This window comes from Phyllobates terribilis, unplaced genomic scaffold, assembly GCF_046119375.1.
Source record: "Phyllobates terribilis strain yellow unplaced genomic scaffold, ASM4611937v1 Scaffold_5__5_contigs__length_657084704, whole genome shotgun sequence".
Classification (NCBI taxonomy): Eukaryota; Metazoa; Chordata; class Amphibia; order Anura; family Dendrobatidae; genus Phyllobates; species Phyllobates terribilis.
Genome location: NW_027362765.1, coordinates 167,889,794 through 167,913,646, shown reverse-complemented (window position 1 = coordinate 167,913,646; position 23,853 = coordinate 167,889,794). Strand labels below are relative to the sequence as shown.

The 23,853-nt window shown below is 46.9% G+C and overlaps 1 protein-coding gene across 1 annotated transcript; it reads left to right on the top strand.

Moving 5' to 3' along the window:
* Positions 1 to 6,094: 6,094 nt before the first annotated feature.
* Positions 6,095 to 23,351, top strand: MSL1 (MSL complex subunit 1). The gene is made up of 8 exons (XM_073683381.1): positions 6,095 to 6,682; positions 10,578 to 10,807; positions 12,685 to 13,067; positions 17,463 to 17,527; positions 18,101 to 18,168; positions 18,253 to 18,377; positions 19,345 to 19,417; positions 19,715 to 23,351. Exons 1-8 carry the CDS (start codon positions 6,233 to 6,235, stop codon positions 19,803 to 19,805), a joined length of 1,485 nt encoding a protein of 494 aa, XP_073539482.1. The 5' UTR covers positions 6,095 to 6,232; the 3' UTR covers positions 19,806 to 23,351.
* Positions 23,352 to 23,853: the final 502 nt, after the last annotated feature.

Below are 23,853 nucleotides of genomic sequence, written 5' to 3'. Positions count from 1 at the left end.
CAAAAATGGGGCAGTACCAGAAGGCCCTTGCAGAACTGTTAAAAAAATTCCCATCTGAACACGCTAGCGGCAGAGGTCACAGTTCGTTGCCCAACCAAGGCGTACAGGCGAGAGAGACGCAACTCCAATCCAGCAGAGGTAGGGGAACACTGTCAAAGTTCTGGGCTAGTTTTCTGAGACCCGCCCAGCTTATAGGCCCTGAGACGCGAGGTTCTCTCACAAGGAGTGGAAAGTTTCAAAAGATGGTGAGGGAGTACCTTGCCGACCGTACCAGCGTCCTCCGTGATTCCTCTGATCCTTTTAATTATTGGGTATCCCAGCTGGACACTTGGAATGAACTCGCTCTGTACGCCTTGGAGGTCCTGGCCTGCCCTGCCACTAGCGTGTTATCGGAGCGTGTTTTTAGTGCCGCTGGGGGACTTATAACTGATAAGCGCACTCGCCTGTCAACTGACAATGCTGACCCTTATCAAAATGAACAAGAGCTGGATTGGGCCAGACTTCTCATCACCACCAAATGACAGCAGAGTAACAAAGTCAAATCCACTGTGTTATTTTGGGAGGTGTATTCCCATGCACCGCTTCACACCCACACATGGGTATACGCTTCCTCATTTCGGCTGTTTTTTGCTCTTCTCCTTATCCTCAGCCTCCACCACCACTATACCACCAGGGTGACCGTGGTCCGTGTTGCCAGCATTGCAAGTTCCTCCGTTCTAATTTTTGGCAGCTTTTGCTTGGAAGGCATAGGCAAAGACTATGGGAGACCCACTCCCCAATGATGGGAATAATGTTTTTAATATGCTGTACTGCATGGCTCTTGTAAGAGGCATTGTGAGTTCCTCCATCCTAATTTTTGGCAGCTTTTGCTTGGAAGGCATAGGCAGTGCATTGAATGTCTGTGTGTGCCAGACTAAGCGCTGAGAATAGAAAGAGGATAAGAGGACTATCTGAGGACTTGAGAACCAAAATTGTTGAAAAATATCAACAATCTTAAGGTTACAAGTCCATCTCCAGAGATCTTGATGTTCCTTTGTCCATGGTGTGCAACATAATCAATAAGTTCATAACCCATGGCACTGTAGCTAATCGCCCTGGATGTGGACGGCAGAGAAAAACTGATGAAAGGTTGCAACGAGGGGTAGTCCGGATGGTGGATAAGCAGCCCCAATCAATTTCCAAAGAAATTCAAGCTGTCCTGCAGGCTTAGGATGCATCAGTGTCAGCGCGAGCTGTCAACATTTGAATGAAATTAAACGCTATGGCAGGAGACCCAGGAGGACCCCACTGCTGACACAGAGACATAAAAAGACGCAGTTTGCCAAAATGTACAAAAGCCAAAATCCTTCTGGAAAAGCGTCTTGTTGACAGAAGAGACCAAGATAGAGCTTTTTGGTAAAGCACATCTTTCTACTGTTTGCTGAAAATGGAATGAGGCATACCAAGAAAAGAACACACCACCTACAGTCAAATATGGTGGAGGTTCAAAGATGTTTTGCTGCCTCTGGTACAGGGTGCCTTTACTATGTGGAAGGCATCATGAAATCTGAAGATTACCAAAGGATTTTGGGTCACAATGTAGTGCCCAGTGTCAGAAAGCTGGGTTTGCGTCCTAGGTCATGGGTCTTCTAGCAGGACAATTACCCCAAACATATTTCAAGAAACACCCAGAAATGGACGGAAGCAAGGCGCTGGAGAGTTCTGAAGTGGTCAGCAATGAGTCCGGATCTAAATCCCAGGCACCCTTCAAATATGAGAGACCTGGAGCAGTTTGCAAAAGAAGAGGGGTCCAAAATTCCAGTTGAAAGGTGTAAGAAGATTTTTGAAGCTCAGCTGGCCCCAATGCAAAGCCAGTGTCAGTCAGGGCCGCCTCCCCCGTGACTGAAACAGGAACGCTGAAGTTCATTTCCTCCCTGCAGAATTTGGCTATGTGCGGACGCCGGGCAGGTTAATAACACTATTAACTGGCAGATTAACCCCATAGCTGCAGGTTAATAGCGTTTTTTTCTGGTGACAGGTTCCCTTTAAATTTGGACATCCCACTTAATTTACGGGGCACTTGTCTCCAACTTCATAAGTATGCACTAAGCTGGCTGCAGAATATCACTTTGTTTGGCATTACAGACGCCTCCTTAAATCTGTCTTACTTTAGGACCCAGCGGCGACCTCCCTCCTGCTCAGATTGACACCCTGGCCTGGGTGTTTAAATACTTTCAGTTTGCTGCAGGGAGGGGCCGGTGATATTCACATGTTTCCTTGTCAAGGCTTGGAGCAATTGCAGTCGGCTTACTTCCACTCTGGTGTTTTGGAGGATGTTTGGTGAAATCTCTCTGAAGTCTGCTCAAGCTCAGTTTCTTCGCCGTGTTTGTCTCCCTTGTTGTCTTTAGTTTATAGTGGGGACTGACCAGTGCTCACCCCCTCCCATTCCCTATCCAGGGCTTAGCTGTACGGATTTACAGGGCTTAGGTTTTCTGTTCGGCGATTAGTGAGGAACCAATATAAGGACGGTAGGGGAGACAGGGTGATATTAGATCAGACTAGGGGTCTCCACTCCCCCTTACCCTAGTATCTGGGCTCCCTTCCCCTCATCCCTTCGTGTTGCACTTAGTCATCCTACACTGTGCGTGACATACGCGCACTGATGATTTTCCTTAGTGCAATTTAAAAATTGGGTCACTTTTTGGCCTTTTTTTTCTACTGTTTTGGCACTTTAGGTGTTCTGCAAAATGATGCCCGCAAACTACTCAACTCCTCAAAAGCCAAATGGTGCTTCTTCTCTTCTGAGTGCTGCCATGTGCCCAAACAGTACTGTATTATCATATATAGGATATTGCCGTACTTTGGAGAAGTGGCATAATAAATTTTGAGGGACTTTTTTTTACATTACCCAAGATAAAGATGATGCAAATACTACGACTAAGCGGGCACCACAACAATTAGAGGGAGTGCACACTGCATAGTAATGCATAAATGAAATATTGAAAATATTTGTGCTTTTCTTTCCAATATTCCAAAGATAAAGATGAAACATTTCAATCTAATTCTACTTATTATTGGAAGAAATGTAATTTATAATTTTCCCACAGCCTGTAATAATTCTAAGTACACCCCTAGATAAATTTCATGAGGTGTGCAGTTTCAGAAATGTGGTCACTTTGGGGGATTCCTTCTGTTGTGACACCTTGGGGACTCTGCAACTGGCGCCCAAACACTATTATTGCCAAATTTGCGGTACAAATGCCAAGTAGTGATTCTTCCCTGCCATTTTTGGATATATTTTTTTGCCTAATTTCTGATGTTTTCATAAATAAATGCAAATCTTATCGATCAAAATTTACCACTTTCATGACGTATAAAGTGTCACGAGAAAACATTCTAATAACCACTGGGATTGGAAGAAGCAATCAAAAGTTATTGCGACGTAAGTCACACGTCAGATTTATAAAATGAGGCTCTACTGGAAAGGTGAAAACAGTCTTCTGCTGTGACTGAGGATGTCTCACATGACGTATACCGCTGTGACCGAGGAAGCCTCACATGACGAGTATCGCTGTGACCGAGGACGCCTCACATGACGAGTATCGCTGTGACCAAGGATGTCTCACATGAGGTGCACCGATGTGACAGAGGATGCCTCACATAATGTGCACCGTTCTGACCAAGGATGCCTCACATAACGTGCATCGCTGTGACCGAGGACGCCTCACATGACGAGTATCGCTGTGACCGAGGACGCCTCACATGACGAGTACCGCTGTGACCAAGGATGCCTCACATTACGTGCACCGCTGTGACCGAGGACGCCTCACATGACATGCACCGCTGTGACCGAGGACACCTCACATGACGTGTATCGCTGTCACTGATGCCTCACATGAGGTGCACTGCTGTGACCGAGGACGCCTCACGACGTGCACCGCCTCACATGACGTGCACCACTGTGACCGAGGATGCCTCACATGACGTGCACCGCAGTGACCGAGGATGCCTCACAATGACGTGCACTGCAGTGACTGAGGATGCCTCACATGACGTGCACCGCAGTGACCAAGGACGCCTCACATGACGTGCACCGCAGTGACCGAGGACACCTCACATGGACGTATACCGCTGTGACCGAGGACACCTCACATGACGTGCACCGCTGTGACCGAGGACACCTCACATGACGTATACCGCTGTGACCGAGGACGCCTCACATGACGTGCACCACTGTGACCGAGGATGCCTCACATGACGAGTACCGCTGTGACCGAGTACACCTCACATGACATATACCGCTGTGACCGAAGACGCCTCACATGACGTGTAAAGCTGCGACTGAAGACACCTCACATGACATATACCGCTGTCACTGAAGACGCCTCACGTGACATGTACCGCTGTCACTGAAGACGCCTCACGTGACGTGTACCGCTGTCACTGAAGACGCCTCACGTGACGTGTACCGCTGTCACTGAAGACGCCTCACGTGACGTGTACCGCTGTCACTGAAGACGCCTCACATGACATATACCGCTGTGACTGAAGACGCCTCACATGACGTGTAAAGCTGCGACTGAAGACACCTCACATGACATATACCGCTGTCACTGAAGACGCCTCACGTGACGTGTACCGCTGTCACTGAAGACGCCTCACGTGACGTGTACCGCTGTCACTGAAGACGCCTCACGTGACGTGTACCGCTGTCACTGAAGACGCCTCACGTGACGTGTACCGCTGTCACTGAAGACGCCTCACATGACATATACCGCTGTGACTGAAGACGCCTCACATGACGTGTAAAGCTGCGACTGAAGACACCTCACATGACATATACCGCTGTCACTGAAGACGCCTCACGTGACGTGTACCGCTGTCACTGAAGACGCCTCACGTGACGTGTACCGCTGTCACTGAAGACGCCTCACGTGACGTGTACCGCTGTCACTGAAGACACCTCACGTGACGTGTACCGATGTCACTGAAGACGCCTCACGTGACGTGTACCGCTGTCACTGAAGACTCCTCACATCGCATATACCGCTGTCACTGAAGACGCCTCACGTGACGTGTACCGCTGTCACTGAAGACGCCTCACGTGACGTGTACCGCTGTCACTGAAGACGCCTCACGTGACGTGTACCGCTGTCACTGGAGACGCCTCACGTGACGTGTACCGCTGTCACTGGAGACGCCTCACGTGACGTGTACCGCTGTCACTGGAGACGCCTCACGTGACGTGTACCGCTGTCACTGGAGACGCCTCACGTGACGTGTACCGCTGTCACTGGAGACGCCTCACGTGACGTGTACCGCTGTCACTGGAGACGCCTCACGTGACGTGTACCGCTGTCACTGGAGACGCCTCACGTGACGTGTACCGCTGTCACTGGAGACGCCTCCCGTGACGTGTACCGCTGTCACTGGAGACGCCTCACGTGACGTGTACCGCTGTCACTGGAGACGCCTCACGTGACGTGTACCGCTGTCACTGGAGACGCCTCACGTGACGTGTACCGCTGTCACTGGAGACGCCTCCCGTGACGTGTACCGCTGTCACTGGAGACGCCTCACGTGACGTGTACCGCTGTCACTGAAGACGCCTCACGTGACGTGTACCGCTGTCACTGAAGACGCCTCACGTGACGTGTACCGCTGTCACTGGAGACGCCTCACGTCGTCACGTGTACCGCTGTCACTGGAGACGCCTCACGTCACGTGTACCGCTGTCACTGGAGACGCCTCACGTCACGTGTACCGCTGTCACTGGAGACGCCTCACGTCACGTGTACCGCTGTCACGGAGGACTCCTCACGTCACGTGTACCGCTGTCACGGAGGACGCCTCACGTCACGTGTACCGCTGTCACGGAGGACACGACACAACATTGACTTATCTGCAGGGTTCCCATTTGCAGCACTGTATGTGGCAGAGGAGCCACCATTACTACTTAGCATTATACAAGGTCACACGTCTCCTCGCCGCTGCACACGCAGTAATGCGGAGGTTATATATGGCGGCAGTGTGTAGTGGCCGTGCCTCCAGGGTATAGTGCAGTGTAGCCGGCTCTCCTCCAATCTCCTCAGCAGACCACACTTCCAGGCTTCCCTTCCTTCCTTCCTCCCTCCCCCCGCCGCCATCTTATTGTGCGTCCTCCTCCTCGGTTCTGAGCTCAGTGCGCCCCGGGGGCCTCGGCCTCCTCCCCTCACTCGAGGCTGCAGGAGGATGCCGGGCCCGAGGAGGAGTCATGAGCATGAAAGCAAGTGTGTGCCGCCCCAGGCACGACGACCCCTTATCGGGGGAAGAGCCTCAGGAAAGCTCGGGGCTTGCGGGCCGGAGTAGGCCGCAGCCTGGAGAGCGGGGGCTGAAGAAGTCTCCGGCCGGGCTCAGTGATCCGTGCGGCAAGCTCGCCTGCGAAGCGGGGGCCCTGGCTGATAAGGGGGCTGGGGGAGCTGCCGGGGCGGCGGTGACCGGGGCCGGGGCGGCTACTACGGCGGCCACTGGACAAGGCCAAGCCCCGGCCTCGAGTTCAACTTCCCCGGGTCCTCGCTGGAGACCGCCGTTAAGAGGGGGCGCCGGAGCCGGGGCCTGTCTCAAGCAGATCGTTCTTTTGCAGTTGGACCTGATCGAGCAGCAACAGCACCGGATCCAGGAGCGAGAGCGGCAGATCGGGGAGCTCCGAGCCGAGAAGGACACGGTGAGGCGGGGAACGAGCGATGGGGACGGGGCCGTGATGGTGTCAGATATATGGTGGAGGCGATCACTAGCCACTGAGGGGTGTGAGTGCAGCCAGGGATTGTGTGTGGGGTACACCATGCTCTGATCCTGGGGGTACTGCAGTGTGTCACAGCCCTGAACATAGTGTGTGTACACTGTGTGTGTATACACCATGCTCTGATCCTGGGGGTACTGCAGTGTATCACAGCCCTGAACATAGTGTGTGTACACTGTGTGTGTATACACCATGCTCTGATCCTGGGGGTACTGCAGTGTGTCACAGCCCTGAACATAGTGTGTGTACACTGTGTGTGTATACACCGTGCTCTAATCCTGGGGGTACTGCAGTGTGTCACAGCCCTGAACATAGTGTGTGTACACTGTGTGTGTATACACTGTGCTCTAATCCTGGGGGTACTGCACGGTGTGTCACAGCCCTGAACATAGTGTGTGTACACTGTGTGTGTATACACCATGCTCTGATCCTGGGGGTACTGCACGGTGTGTCACAGCCCTGAACATAGTGTGTGTACACTGTGTGTGTATACACTGTGCTCTAATCCTGGGGGTACTGCACGGTGTGTCACAGCCCTGAACATAGTGTGTGTACACTGTGTGTGTATACACTGTGCTCTAATCCTGGAGGTACTGCACGGTGTCACAGCCCTGAACATAGTGTGTGTACACTGTGTGTGTATACACTGTGCTCTAATCTTGGGGGTACTTCACTGTGTCACAGCCCTGAGCGGTGTGTGTGGTATACTGTGCTGTAATCCTGGGGGTACTGGACGTTGTGCAATGTGTAATATGTGTATGTACGCTCAGTGTGTGTGTGTGTGGGATACACATGCTCTTATCCTTGGGGTACTGCACAGTGTGTCACCACACTGAGCGTTGTGTGTGTGTGGTACACTGCGCTAATCCTGGGGGTACTGCTCGGTCTGCCACAATATATTCTACACAGATATCAGATGTATGTATATATCTGTATTCCTATCAGTGCTGTCTGCAGGCACATGGAGCTATATATATATCTATCTATCTCTTTGATTAGGAGTGTTTAGTGTGTGTGTGTGTGTGTGTGTGTGTATGTGTGTGTGTATATATATATATATATATATATGTGTGTATATATATACGTACGTACGTACGTGTAGGCAGTCGTGTATATATACTGTCTGCTGCAGGCCTTGGGCATATGGAGGATCATTCACACCTATTAGTAGGGTTATTATAAATGTGTGTAATGCATATCAGTGCCGCGAGCCCATTGATATATACTAGTAGTGTTTACTATAGATATATACGCTCACACACTTATATACTGTCTACTGCTGGCAGTGAGGATGTGGGGCATTATATATGGCTATTAGCAGTGTATACTATAGAAAATTATGGTAGTATATAGACAGATATCTGATCTACGTATAGTGAGTCAGGTGTGTATAATCTGTCACCTGCAGGAAACCGGTAAGCTCCAGCATTGATATATATAGATAGTTTGGACACCTTCTCATTTAAAGATTTTTCTGTATTTTCATGACCTGACTTCTGCACAACACAACTGATGGTCCCAACCCCATTTATAAGGCAAGAAATCCCACTTATTAAACCTGACAGGGCACACCTGTGAAGTGAAAACCATTTCCAGTGACTACCTCTTGAAGCTCATCAAGAGAATACCAAGAGTGTGCAAAGCAGTCATCAAAGCAAAAGGCGGCTACTTTGAAGAACCTAGAATATAAGACATATTTTCAGTTGTTTCACACTTTTTTGTAAAGTATATAATTCCACATGTGTTAATTCATAGTTTTGATGCCTTCAGTGTGAATGTACAATTTTCATAGTCATGAAACTACAGAAAAATCTTTAAATGAGGTGTGTCCAAACTTTTGGTCTGTACTGTGTGTGTGTGTATATATAATATATATAATTATTATATTTTTTTTCTATACACATGCTGAGGCTATGCTATTTGGCCGGTGATGTTCTTTGGGGGCGCTGCCTCGGCTTTTGCTTTTCTATTACATTAGAGGTTCTTTTTACTTACCGCTGCTATGAGGATTGTTTTGCACTCACTACTGGGACACTGTAGTCGCTATTTTGTTGACTAATTAAGATATAAATATAATTATGCATATTATATTTTGCTCCAATTTTACATTATAGGAAAAGCTGAAACCTGATAGAGAATGTGGATGATGTAATGGCCCCATGCACATATTCTTTATATACTGTTTATTCGCACTCCCTCAGCCTGTGTCGCTGAATCCTATAGGGACCCGCTGTCTATATTATTATCTAAGTATTTGCAGATAACTTTTCCTTTTATAATGATCCTCCATTTTTCTTATAGAAATGTGCAGTGGTTTAACCCCGGCTTCCTGATGTGTGGGCTGGCGTCTCGCTGACCCTCAGTCATGTCTGCTCTGTGTAATACAGCACATATGTATATAGCAGTCTTTAGAGTGCCCGGTGTTATGCATGGACCCACTGCGGGTATATAGGCTGCTGTATCCACTTTATATATGGGTGACGGTACCATTGTGCCCATGGTACTGATGTATGATCTGGAGACTGTTGGGGGTCTCACATTTGGGACCTATATAATGTACATATTTTCTTCTTCCACTGTAAGACACCTCTGCTATACCATGTGTGCATCTTGCAGCTACATTGGGGGAAGGGAGCGAGAGGGATTTTCTGTCTTTTTTTTTTTGGAAGAGAGAGGGGACTTGTTGTGGAGTGAGGGACGCCTGAGAGGGGGGCGATAGGCTATGTAGTGTAATGCTGGGGAATCTACCTCGCCAGCCCTCCATAGGAAGGACCCATACAGGCTGAGGTAATGCCACCTCCCTCGCCATCTCATTCCTGCCCCCCCACCCTTTTTTTTTCTCTTTGCCCTCCCCCTTCTCTTACGGCCCCCTCCACCCTATACACATTCATGAGAATCACACTAGACCATCATGGTGTTAGAGGAGGGGGGGGGGATTGGCGGTTTAAATGGGCTGCCATGGCAACGGAAAGGAGGATGGGATACCATGGATTTTAGGTTTGCTGGAAATACGGGAAGTCTTCACATTTATTTTATTGACAGCCCCTTCCCTCTCCCCTTTTTTAACCCCCAAAATTCTGAGGAGGAAACAGGTTGCAGGCACAGTGAGGGTTAATTGCATCCGCAGGTCTGCAGCAGCTTGTATATGCAAGAGGAAGCTCTGCCCCCTTAACCCCTGCCCTGCCATGGGAGCTTGCATTTCAGTCTTCTGTAGGCAAACTTAGTGTTCATCCTTGGCCCACTGTTAACCCTTTTATAGCCAGACATCTGCAAGGACCAGGAATGCAGGCTTGTAAAGGGTTAAGCTGCTGCAGTGAGTTTTTTCTTTTCCTTTCGTGTGCCCCCATGTCTGCATATAACAGAATAGGGAACCACTTTTTGGCAATAACTGCTTTCTCTTATTGCACCCCCTTTATGTGCCGTAGAGCCCCTGTTCCCAGGCATGGCGACCTGTCTGTCCCTGGCTTGTGCGGTGCTGGGTGTCTGGATTAACACATACACGGCGATTTGGTGCAATGCAGACTGTATGTGGCTGGCGCTCTGTGTATGGCTGGGGTCTCCCTCCCTGTAACTCTCTCCACCCCATTACAGACGTATCTCCCACCCCCACTCCAAATTTTAAAATTTGTTGTATCTGCTCAACCTTAATGTGATTCTTAGCTCCTTTAACTCTTTGCAGCACCACAGTAGTTCCCTCCATATTTGAAGCCCCCTGTATAGACATGGGGCCGGTTGAAGTTGGTGTATGTTCCCTTTCCCGTCTTCCATGTCTGTTTCTTCACAATGACTGTCCTAATAAAGGCTACCTTATTTTTCCCAGCTCCTGGCCCGCATTGAGCGGATGGAAAGACGCATGCAGTTGGTCAGAAAGGACAGCGAGAAGGATAAACAGCGCACGCCACAAAGCCGTGAGTCGGCCGCCGACATGCCGGAGGGTCCACTTCCAGAGAGTGCAGGGGGTGGGGAGTTTCCCCCAGAGGCCTCCCCTCAGTTGCCAGGCCTTACCCCAAAGCCCTTCTCCTTTGGCAGAAGTGCGAAAGGGCACAAAAGGTTGGTGGAAGTGGATGATGTGACCATTACTCCCTTATGGAGGGCTATACAATAACCAGTCTATGTGGTATCGACTGTCGGGGCTCTAGCGCATACTGTATGACCAAATTACATGCATACCACTGACCTTGGTGTCCTCATATACATTAGTAACGGCACCGCTGATGATTTCTAAGGTACAGCTATGGAAATATCACATCTTATACATTTATGGCATATGCCCAGGAATTCCCATTCATATAATGTTAAGAGTTGGAAAGGACCTCCAATGTCATTGTCTCCAACCCCCTGCTCAATGCAGGATTCACTAAACCATCTCAGACAGATGTCTGTCCAGCCTCTGTTTGAAGACTTACATTGAAGGAGAACTCACCACCTCTCGTGGTATTTGTATGGGATTTCAGACTATCTCTCTGGTGATGGCAGCATGCAACCAGTCCCCATTCTGTATATAGTTGCTGGTCCTGTTGGTGGGACTTGTATCTACAAGGCATTTATAGCATAAATTAACAAAGAAGGAATAGACCTTTAGGGTGCAGAGCTCCTTTTTTGGTCCGTATGCTGCAATGTCAGACTGGACCGTTTCCAAGGGTCACCATGAAGCTTAAAGGGGTTGTCTGGTGTAAAGCTACGAGTCTGCAGTCACTCTGTGACTGCAAACTTGTGAATCCTCACATCGCAGTCACTGCGAGAATCCTCTCATGGTGGCAGCGGTCATGTGACCACAAGTATGCAATAGACTTACTCCTGGATACATTCTGACTAGATTGTTTCCGACCTCTCTCAATATACTTGCATGGAGCGAAGCGGCGTCCATCTAGTTGGTATGTGGCCGGTAGTATGCATACCGCATACTTGTAGTCACATGACCACCGCCAGCATCGGAGAATCTTCACAGTGTGCATGATGTGAGGATTCACAAGTCTGCAGTCTTAGACCGGACAACTCCTTTTAAATGTTTTTTTAAAGGGAATGTGTCACCCCCTGGGCGATATCAGACCTCTACTATGGCCATACAGGGTATAGAAAAGTAAATCTATACACACCTGTATGGCCAATAGCAGAGGTCTGATTGCAGAGAAATCTGGTTTTATAAAGTCTGTTTTCCAGAGGCTTGGCGTACGGGGGACGCCAAGTAAACCCATCCTATCTGCTTACTATTCCCCTAAATCACCGCCTCTGCTGAATTACAATATCCCCCACCCCTCCCCTGCACATCACAGGGCCCTGTGACTGCCCTGCTCTGCCTCGCCTCCCGCGCATACGCAAAGCTCCGCTCCCATGGAGCGCGCTTTGTTTCCCTCCGGCCCCGTTTGGCTGCGTACTGCCAGCAGAGCGGAAGTCTCAGTGACTCACCGTCGCTTGTGCAATACAAGGCTGCGGAGGCATGTTTTGCGCATGCGCGGGAGGCGAGGCAAAGCAGGGCACGTCACAGGGCCCTGTGACGTGCAGGGGAGGGGGGGAATATGGTAATTAAGCACAGAGGTGGCGATTTAGGGGAATAGTAAGCAGGGGGCGCCAAGCCTCTGGAAAACAGACTTTATAAAACCAGATTTCTCTGCAATCAGACTCTGCTATGGACCATACAGGTAAGTATAGATTTACTTTTCTGTATGCCCATAGTAGATATAGTCTGATATCACCCAGGGAGGTGACAGATTCCCTTTAATCTGTGGCAGACTTGAATTATGCTTTTATTACAAGGCCAGGCATTTATCTGAGTGGCCACCATGTAATACTACATTTCCCTGGACTGTACTTTCTATCTATATTTTATGTCCGAGAATCTTTTAAGATTTTTATGTCAAGACCCATCTTGGGTCCTTTTAAATCTCCTAGATTTTCAGCTTTCTGACTTGCTTCTCTCTGTGCCCTAGGAAATCTGCCTTTGGCAGTACAGACCACAGGACTCCTGTTAAGAGACTAACCTCTGAACTTGCAAAAATGAAGGGCAAGATGTCAAGGTTGCCGACAGAGGCAGAAGATGCAGAGCCTGGGGGTTCGGTATCTGAAACTGGCTGTCAGAGAGACCTGCGCAGCAAAGAGACTCCAGAAACATCCCAATCTCCAGTAGATCCTTCCCTGAGGTCTGCATGGGACAGCGATGCAGCATCATCATTAAAAGACAATGAACCAAACCCTGGCGAGAGAGATTCTTTGCCCTACCTTGCCACCACGGACATGTATCTATGTCGGTGGCATCAGCCGCCTCCTTCTCCGCTGAGAGAACCCTCGCCCAAGAAAGAGGAGTGTGTGGCAAGTAAGAGGCTGTTCTCACTTTGATGTTTCTTCCAGTTTCCCAGGGATCAAGAGGTTACTCCTCTCATGTGACAATGTGGTACTGAAGTCAGATTGTATGAGCCTTAACAGTTTCAGCTTTAATATGTTTAAAGGGCAGCTCTACCTGTTCAAGTTCTTTATTGGGGTGGCTTGTGCGGTGAAAGCTTCATAAATACATACCTCCTGTCTGTAGTTCCTGTATGCTGTTGGGCAATAGCCATTCAGTGTTCTCATTTCTCTCCCTTTGTACTTGTGGCCTCCCTGATGACAATTTGGTAACTTACAAACTGATCTCACTGCCATTTACAGATTGAGGATCTTCACAAATGGCAGTCTGTAGTTTGCCGCAGGGTCACTGCAGAGACTGACATTCCCCTTTCTATTTTGCTCCATTCACAATCTTCCTTAAAATAGTATCTTAAAGGTTATTCCTGGCATAAATTCATTGCTGTACCTGACTAATCATGGACCATTAAAGGGCTTTTAAAACTCTATATTACATGTAATCAGTGGTGATGCAGGTGATCGGTCACCTCATCCTTAGTGATGCCACATAAATTGGTCATTGTAATATCTGATAGCTCGAGTACTGGGCTTTTAACAGCTGTAGCGAGGCACAGGATATCTTCTAGGACTGTAATGGTTAGTGATTCTACATTAAATCTAAAAGTCACCCTCTGCTGCTCCAGCCGTGCTTCCCCTCTGCTGCTCCAGCCGTGCTTCCCCTCTGCTGCTCCAGCCGTGCTTCCCCTCTGCTGCTCCAGCCGTGCTTCCCCTCTGCTGCTCCAGCCGTGCTTCCCCTCTGCTGCTCCAGCCGTGCTTCCCCTCTGCTGCTCCAGCCGTGCTTCCCCTCTGCTGCTCCAGCCGTGCTTCCCCTCTGCTGCTCCAGCCGTGCTTCCCCTCTGCTGCTCCAGCCGTGCTTCCCCTCTGCTGCTCCAGCCGTGCTTCCCCTCTGCTGCTCCAGCCGTGCTTCCCCTCTGCTGCTCCAGCCGTGCTTCCCCTCTGCTGTCCCTGGCATTTCACAATATGGCTGCTGCCTTAACATCAAGTGACCACTGCAGCTAATCACTGGGCTCATTGGTCTGGTGCTGTCTAGATCTGCATCCCTGCTGAGCCCAGTGATTGGCTGGATATCAAGGCTGCAGCCATATTAACAAAGACCATGGCTAGCAACACTGCTGACTTTGAGCTGCAGGCATTTTGTGCAGCTGGATTAATCTATAGATGAGCCTGTAGTTTGAGGGTTTGCAATATAAAGACTTTTTTTTTTCCCCTAAAAAAGCTTATTGTATTATATTTCCTGCACCTTACTACTAAGGGCTTATTAGGTAACAATTTTAAGAGGCTGACTTGTTTCCTGCTATTTATCCCTATATCTTCTGGTTACGTTTTTTTTTTTATTCTGATATTCCAGAATAATTTTGTTTGCAGAAGACATGAAATATCTTTATTAATAAGCCGGTTTGGAAACCTTTTCAACAGATAGGGCTTAGTCCTCCGAGATCTTGTTAATATCAGTCACACCCTTAGGGCCAGTAGCCTGCTGCCACTGCCAGCCCTGCTGTGTGCACTTCTTATAGTAGTAGCCTCGGCCAGTAGCCTGCTGGCCCTGCTGTGTGCACTTCTAATAGTAGTAGCCTGCCGGCCCTGCTGTGTGCATTTCTGATAGAAGTAGCCTGCTGCCACTGCCGGCCCTGCTGTGTGCATTTCTGATAGAAGTAGCCTGCTGCCACTGCCGGCCCTGCTGTGTGCATTTCTGATAGTAGTAGTCTGCGGCCACTGCCGGCCCTGCTGTGTGCATTTCTGATAGTAGTAGCCTGCTGCCACTGCCGGCCCTGCTGTGTGCATTTCTGATAGTAGTAGCCTGCTGCCACTGCCGGCCCTGCTGTGTGCATTTCTGATAGTAGTAGCCTGCTGCCACTGCCGGCCCTGCTGTGTGCATTTCTGATAGTAGTAGCCTCAGCCAGTAGTCTGCTGCCACTGCCGGCCCTGCTGTGTGCATTTCTGATAGTAGTAGCCTGCTGCCACTGCCGGCCCTGCTGTGTGCAATTCTGATAGTAGTAGCCTCAGCCAGTAGCCTGCTGCCACTGCCAGCCCTGCTGTGTGCACTTCTGATAGTAGAAGCCTCAGCCAGTAGCCTGCTGGCCCTGCTGTGTGCACTTCTGATAGTAGAAGCCTCGGCCAGTAGCCTGCTGGCCCTGCTGTGTGCACTTCTGATAGTAGTAGCTTGCTGGCCCTGCTCTGTGCACTTCTGCTAGTAGAAGCCTCGGCCAGTAGCCTGCTGGCCCTGCTGTGTGCACTTCTGATAGTAGTAGCCTGCTGGCCCTGCTCTGTGCACTTCTGATAGTAGAAGCCTCGGCCAGTAGCCTGCTGGCCCTGCTGTGTGCACTTCTGATAGTAGTAGCCTGCTGGCCCTGCTGTGTGCACTTCTGATAGTAGTAGCCTGCTGGCCCTGCTGTGTGCATTTCTGATAGTAGTAGCCTGCTGTGTGCACTTCTGATAGTAGTAGCCTGCTAGCCCTGCTGTGTGCATTTCTGATAGTAGTAGCCTGCTGGCCCTGCTGTGTGCATTTCTGATAGTAGTAGCCTGCTGGCCCTGCTCTGTGCACTTCTGATAGTAGAAGCCTCGGCCAGTAGCCTGCTGGCCCTGCTGTGTGCACTTCTGATAGTAGTAGCCTGCTGGCCCTGCTGTGTGCACTTCTGATAGTAGTAGCCTGCTGGCCCTGCTGTGTGCACTTCTGATAGTAGTAGCCTGCTGGCCCTGCTGTGTGCACTTCTGATAGTAGTAGCCTGCTGGCCCTGCTGTGTGCACTTCTGATAGTAGTAGCCTGCTGGCCCTGCTGTGTGCACTTCTGATAGTAGTAGCCTGCTGGCCCTGCTGTGTGCACTTCTGATAGTAGTAGCCTGCTGGCCCTGCTGTGTGCACTTCTGATAGTAGTAGCCTGCTGGCCCTGCTGTGTGCACTTCTGATAGTAGTAGCCTGCTGGCCCTGCTCTGTGCACTTCTGATAGTAGTAGCCTGCTGGCCCTGCTCTGTGCACTTCTGATAGTAGAAGCCTCGGCCAGTAGCCTGCTGGCCCTGCTGTGTGCACTTCTGATAGTAGTAGCCTGCTGTCCCTGCTGTGTGCACTTCTGATAGTAGTAGCCTGCTGTCCCTGCTGTGTGCACTTCTGATAGTAGTAGCCTGCTGGCCCTTCTCTGTGCACTTCTGATAGTAGTAGCCTGCTGGCCCTGCTGTGTTCACTTCTGATAGTAGCATGGTATACAACTGTGCTATAAGGATGTGCGATCATTTCTCTGGCGTTCTCGGTTAAACACTGAGTCCTATATACACAACTTATTGGTTTTCTAAGGCTCTGGTCACACCTGCGCCGGAAACATGACACCTTGCTGAAACTAATATTTTGGCGCCTGATAGACCCAATTGAGTTGTAATTAGATGGGTTGTGTTTGCTGAGGTGTCCATTCATTCCTCGCTTGTTACCCACCAGTCAGTAGGGTGACCTGTAAGCCTGACTGCTGCTTTCTGCCGTCTAGTATGTTATACAAGTGTGTGACCCGTACTGTACGATATATGCTCATTAGTGGGAGTTCACCTAAGGTGAACCTAGCAGTGTAAATTTAGAAAAGTGCTAGAGGGACATTCACTTAAAACCTGTTTTGGAAGGTGGGGTTGTCTAAAGGGTTAAACGCAGCCTGTGCTCATTGTTCTTCCCGCCCTGGACAACTATTTGGGGGTGTTGAAATCCTTCTGAAAAAGATATATGGGTGTCATTTACAAAGTGGAGGTCTTTCAATCAGTTGCTGTCGTCCAGTCCCTGTTGGCGAGCATTGCTTTAACCCTTAACTTGCATCTTATACATAGCCCTATTTGCAGCTCCAGTGTCCAATGTAAATTTTAATAATGGCTGAATTCTCGCTGCCGCTCCTGTTTTTCAACTTGTATTATTTCAAGTGTATTGCTTCATTGATCACTTTTGTAAATATTGGGCACGACACACCTGGTGATGGCAATTACATGAGCACCTGAGATTCCTCATATCTTCATTTTCATCAGACTTGTTCGGAACATGACTACTAAAACTATGTATGTGTGTCAAACAAATTGTTTAGATGCCGGCATCCCTGTACGTGTCAGGTCGCTGCCATACTGCTTACCTGGTCTATTAGTGGGGGGGGGTTCTTGGCAGATTACTGTGAAACAGCGCCTCTAGTGGCCAAAATAGAGAGAAGCTGGCACTACAGTTTAATGGGAGACTGAGATCTACCTTTTCCATTTTCTACACAAGTAGCTTTGTTTCAAGGTAGGATGCAATTTAATGAAATGAGCGATTAGTAGTGCAATGTCTGAATTGTCTTTTGCATTATTTTTCCCAGTTCCTTCGTGGAGAGAGCATCCGATAGAACCTCTTCAGGACTTGAATCCATCAGACGTACCAGAGGTAAGATCTATACAAATAAGTAGGCGCAAGTATTTATAGTAACGTGCCTAAATGAAGGTGGTCCTCCTAAACTCTCAGTGCTGATTATGAGTTAAACCATATGCTGATAGCATGGACCCCCCTTCCCCTTTCTGTAGCTCATGGCACGTTTTTAGGAAGTCTTTGCATGGGCCACTATACTGATAAGACCACTTAATTTTTTTACATGGTCACTTGCATGTAAGTTGATATGATGTGGACTCATGCCCAGTGCCCTCCAGGTGTGGTAGGGTTGTAACTGCAACTGTACCACCCATCTTGTAGGAATGTTTCCCTATACTAGATGGCCGATTAAAAGTGGAGATACAATTTAAAAGGGTCTTTCATGAGTCCCATTCCCTGCTGCATGTCTTATTCCTGGTTATGTACCCTCCGATAACCTTAATGGGGTACTAATGGCTGGCCAGCTGGTTGTATTTTTCATAGCGAGTTCTTCTGAGGAAGCGTGATGTGTAGGAAATTAATGAAATGGGATTGCGTAATTAAGATGACATTTGGGAAACCTCCTCCACATCCTGTGCTCTCTCCTTCTAGAATTTGGACGATGCAGTGTTTGCAAAGAGACATGCCAAGTTAGAGCTAGATGAAAAGAGGAGAAAAAGGTAAGGATTATGGGTTTTGTAAGTAGTTTAGGCCAGAGGCGGCATTTTGGGGGTCTTCCATTGATTCTGTAATACCTCTTGTAGGTGGGACATTCAGAGAATTCGTGAACAGCGGATTCTGCAGCGACTGCAGCTGAGGATGTACAAGAAAAAGGGGAATCAAGAGAGTGAGCCAGAAGTCACCACCTTCTTTCCTGAACCCGATGATGGTAGGTCTGGCCTGTGACTTCATTCAGTAGATGAAAGCTTTAGTGATGCATATATTTCACATGGGGTAGACCTGTAGCTGATTATTTACAGTACCACCATTATGGATGACATTTTACCGAATCTGCAGGTTTAGAGGATGAAATCTTCATCCTTAGCACAATGAATTGAATAGTGATTACAGTCGGCATTACGCCAAACGTTGTGGTCCACGTGGAGGAACAAATGGCGTGGAACGGAACCAAATGATGAATCTCCGGCACTCATGTGTAATTACATTTTCTTTAATGGAAGTCCACATACAAAACGTTTCAGCCTTCCCAGGCTTTTGTCACTTGTCCACAATGAAAACTGCATGGTTTGGTGCAGAATTTGCCATGGTGTTAGGTCTGCAGCAGATCAGTTCTGTGTTCATGTACCCTTAAGGAATGTGCACACAATGTTCTCTTTTTAAAAAAAAAATTAATATTAGGAACATTCTGCCTAAAAAGTGATATTTAAAAGGGCTTAAAAGAATGAGCATATGCACTGCAATGTCAAAATAACTTGTTGTGCAAATATTCAGTCTTTTTGAGCTTTTGTTAACCGCTTCAGGCTTCGACATCTGTGAAGTGGTAAAAAAAAAAAAGTGACCCCCTGACCCTTCTGGCGACTTTTTGAAGTCGCTCTCTATTTTATGTATAAAGTTAAAAAAATATGCTGACACAAAAGAAGACTTCAGGACAAAATGTCACTGACTGTTTTACTGAAGGGTCTTCTGCTTCACAAACTCAGAAGGAATGCTGGCATCTAAAAGATGTTGTGTGCACATACCTGTAGATTGTTTTGGGGCCTGATCTGTTCTCCCCTTTCGTCTCCCACTCTAATAATGAGGACTTCTCTCTACTCAGTGGCCATGTTCTATGACCAGACTCTCGATGACACGCACTTTATCCACGCTGAGCTTTAATTGCTTTTTCTTTTCCACAGTGGAGTCTGTGATGATCACCCCCTACCTCCCTGTTGTGGCATTTGGACGGTCCTTGCCGAAAATTACCCCACAGTAAGTAAACATTTTATTTTTGTATGTGTGCAGCTGAAGTCACAGATCAGTGTCTGGGACTGAAATTTACCAATACGTTTAGTAGAAATGACAAATACTTTGTTCCTTTTATATAACCAGGAGGGTATTGCCAAGCTGGCATTCCCTGGCTCACCAAGGTGCATTTCCTAACAGACCTTTATCATACGGAGACCCCCTGATCTGTATGCAGTGCTGCCTCACAAAGGTTCACCTTCTGGTGTCATCTCTGCCTTTTGTTGTGGTTTTTGTTGACCTCGTCTTTCCTCTTCCCTACAGGAGTTTTGAGCTCCCCTGGCTGGATGACCGGAGTCGGTGTCGTATTGAAATGCAGAAAAAGCAGACTCCACATAGGACGCCTCGTAAATAGGCCGGGAAACTTTGTCATGTGACAACCTATAAATATTGAATAAAATGCACTGCAAGTTGATGTATACAAAATCTGAGGGGTTTATGCTGCCTTTCTCGTTAACCTCAAGTGTGGCCTCCAATGTGTATCAGACCCCACTGGCCTTGAAGTTGTTCACTCAAAGAATCGGATCGCCCATTTTTTATTTTTTTATTTTTTTTTCCAAGCGGTGTCTTTGACGAAGATCCAAACTGAATATTTCTTCAAAATGGAGCAGATATGCTGTCATTGTTTTGTTTTAATTCATAGACTTTATGGCTTAATTCTGTTGTGTACTGCATGGTCTATGCAGATCATCTGATTTTTAGTTTTCCCCCTCAATTTCATTGTTGCGCTTACCTAATTTTACATTTCCATACGTGTTTACATGCTAGGAGACAGGACAAGGGACTCCACGGGCCGAAAGGGTCGGTTTAAACCTCCAATTGTTTTTTTTGTTTTTTTTTTTGTTATGCCAAAATTAAAGGGGACATAATATAAGTAAATCTGTTAGCATACTGTTGTGAGATTGTACATTAAGGGAATCTGTCACCAGGTTTTGCCACTGTACCTGAAAGCAGCATAATATAGAGACAGACACTGATTCCAGCTATGTCACTTAAGGTATATAAACACAGTCTTTTTGCAGAGTTTTCAGGGTAGAACCTCCACATTTTTACAAAGGATTTGGAGAGTTTCTACTACAAAACTTATAAATAAAACTGCATATACCCTTACTGGGCTGCTTGCTGCAGTTTTCATAGAATCCTTTTCTCTCTGCTGCAGATGTAGTAGTTTGCTGAATGTTGAGCTGTGATATAACAGCAACCCCACCACTGTCTGTGTACACTGCATAGACGGAAAATTGCCTATCAGTAGTAGGGTCATTCATGTGGAGGACTACATGACAGCAGGTTTACTAGTCCTCTAGTGATGATCTCCTGCTGATAAAACAGTGATTTTATCAAAACTGCAATAAGCAGTCCAGTAAGTGACTCATTGCTGGAAATAAGGTCTTTGACCCTACCTTATGCTGCCATCAGATTACGGGGCAGAAACCTGGTGACAGATTCCCTTTAACATGTAATTGGTAAATCAGCTCACTGACTATGCTGGATAAAGAGTTACACTATGTGTGCTAAAGGTATATGCCTCACAAAGAAGTTCTAAAACTGAGTGCATTACATGAGAATCTCTCTCAAAAATCATCTGGGCGGTGCTAGTGTGGTTTAAGAAGTCTTGGCAAAAAACTTTCTCTAAACTGTCCAAGTTATGTATGTGATGTAGTGCAAGTGTAGTAAAATACTTACCATCGCTGGTCCTTGCCTGGTCCACATGACGGATCTTCAGCTTGGCTGGCTCATACTATGGGACAGTGCTTCTTATCCAGGCGCCATAGACTCGCATTGAGAAAGTGACTCCGTTCTACACACAAACCCCTGTGTGAGCCAGTTTGTCTATCTTCAGGTTACCTGGGCTAGAAAAGGACCAAAGCGGCTCTAGAACCGGGAAAGATGACTATCGGTAAATACTTTAGTACGCTGGCACTACATCACATCTATAATTAAGACCGTTTGGATATTCTATTGCAGTAAGAATTAGTTATATTCACTGTTTTTTTTTCCCCACGCATGTGGTCAAAAGTCTGTTTTCCATGCAGAAGATCTTACAGGAATCGCTCCTTGTCTGACATTTTTTCTCAAGATGGTTTTTGACACTCATTAAACAATGCCTAAAAATTCTTACTTTTTTTAATTGAAAATGCTGACAAAATGATCAAAAGAGACATTGAGGCATCTTCTGGGCTTTTTTTTTTTACTTCTATTTTAAAATGTAGACTATCTTCTGGGCAGAAATTTCTTAACGAATGGCCATGTTTCTTTTTGTAACAACTTGGTGGTTTTGAAAGCCCGAACATATGCGCAGGAAGTAGTTTCTCCATAGAAATGAGTAGGGAGATTCTTTTGATCGTTTTTGGGATCACTTTTTCAGAATTTTTTGGGAGCGGTGGGTGGTATGTGCATTATTCTGCTCATACTACTAAGAAATATGTAAAATGAATATCTACACCATTGTGTTTCCAACCTTTTTATTTTACACACCTGCTGCTATTCCTTCCCCCATAATAAATAACCTGAAACTTGTTATCAGTGACCCCCTATATAGTTCTTGTATGTTACCTACTTTTTTTTTTCTAGTATGCATACCGTATGTTCTCCTGTCAGTATCTGATCGGATTGGATTTCCTCCTTAATGTGTTGCACTCATCCATCTGCTGTTTGCAGACTTATCGTCTCCTTATAGAATAGCGCCCCCTACCTGTGAGGCCAAGCATATGTGGTGACTGCTTGTCTCTGCTGCTTTATATGTCTAGGCTAGTATGTACTCTCTCTCATCTCTCCATCTTAGGCCTCATTCAGACTTCTGTTTTTTTACCTACGTGTCCTATCTGTGGTTTTCATGGATCAAACATGGACCCATTATGGTTTATGAAGCTTTTTCATAATGCAGTGTTTGTTTTGTGAACCATGTCTTCAAAAATCCCAGAGATTTGCCTGTTCTTTTGCTCCGAATCACAGATTATAGGTCCTTGACCAACAAGTCTATAGGTTACATTGTATAGGAGATTTATTTTTTCATGAGAACATTACTGAAAAACTGAAACATTGACCAAATTGATGAAATACATTGACACCCAACCCATTTTTTTGCGTATGTAAATTCCGCCCCCCCTTTCCTCAACTAAACATTGACGTCTGAATGAGGCCTAATACAGTCAGTACATTTCCACCTTTTGTTTCCTGCAATTTCAGTTTTCATGCGCTTAGATTGTCACAAGCGCTTGGCATGTTGTGTGTATGTATTTAATGGGGGCAGCCATTTTGTATTTAAAGGGGTTGTGACTTTTTATAATACATCAGTCATCGGCTTGTAATAAGTGTAACTAGCATGGTGGGACCCCCAAAGTGTTAAGATCCAGGGGTCCTTTTTCAATCTCTTACCTTGAAACCAGGGTACAAATTAAACTAGCATGCCTACATGACCGTATGAAACCAGGGTACAAAATGGCTGCTTTCATTGAATGTTTTGCAAAATGGCTACCACCAGAAGAGTCTCTTGCCCTACAATCAAAAAAGCTCCAGTTTTATCTTCAATCTGGAATGGTCTTTTGCCTCATCTAAAGCTAAAACTTCAAGAAAGAGACGCCCTTGACTGCCTCCCACCTGCAAGACACGAGTGACAGGTAGAAGCACTGTGACAGGACTAACCTCGTTTTGTGCCTGCGGGGCCTGCGTTGCATTGATTTCAAGATATCGAGGTGTTGCCTAAACTACGTGTCCTCACAGTGCAAAAATAGTTTACATTTTCACAAACTTTTCACCTTTCTCACGATTCAATTTCTTTTTTTTTCTTTTTTTTTTTAAATGTGTAAAATATTTTTGTTTTAGTGTAAATATTTTAAGATGAGTAATTGTCTTGGGAGAAATTGTCCTTTTTGTGTTTGTAAATAAACTTGGGGAGATGAAATTTGAGTATTTTCCAGATTAGATCAGTGTGTATGGGAGGGCCATGGGATAGATTACCGGCTTGTTATGTTAAGCATTGAACTTTTTTTTTTTTTTTCCCCGTCTTTTTTTTTTTTTTTTTTTTATAACAATAAAACTGGAAAACTTGTTTTGGGGAATATTTCCCTTGTACCAGATTTGTCTTGTATTATAGTTTTTTGTATTCTAGTAACCATTTTTATTACTTTCTGATGGTGTTTTTAGGCTGTAAAGGACCTCGCATATTACAACCCCTGGCAAAAATTATGGAATCACCGGGCTCGGAGGATGTTCATTCAGTTGTTTAATGTTGTTGAAAAAAAGCAGATCACAGACATGGCACAAAACTAAAGTCATTTCAAATGGCAACTTTAGGGCTTTAACCACTTCGCGCCAGAGCCTGTTTTTGCCTTCGTGACCAGGCCAATTTTTACAATTCTGACCACTGTCACTTTATGAAGTAATTACTCTGGAACGCTTCAACG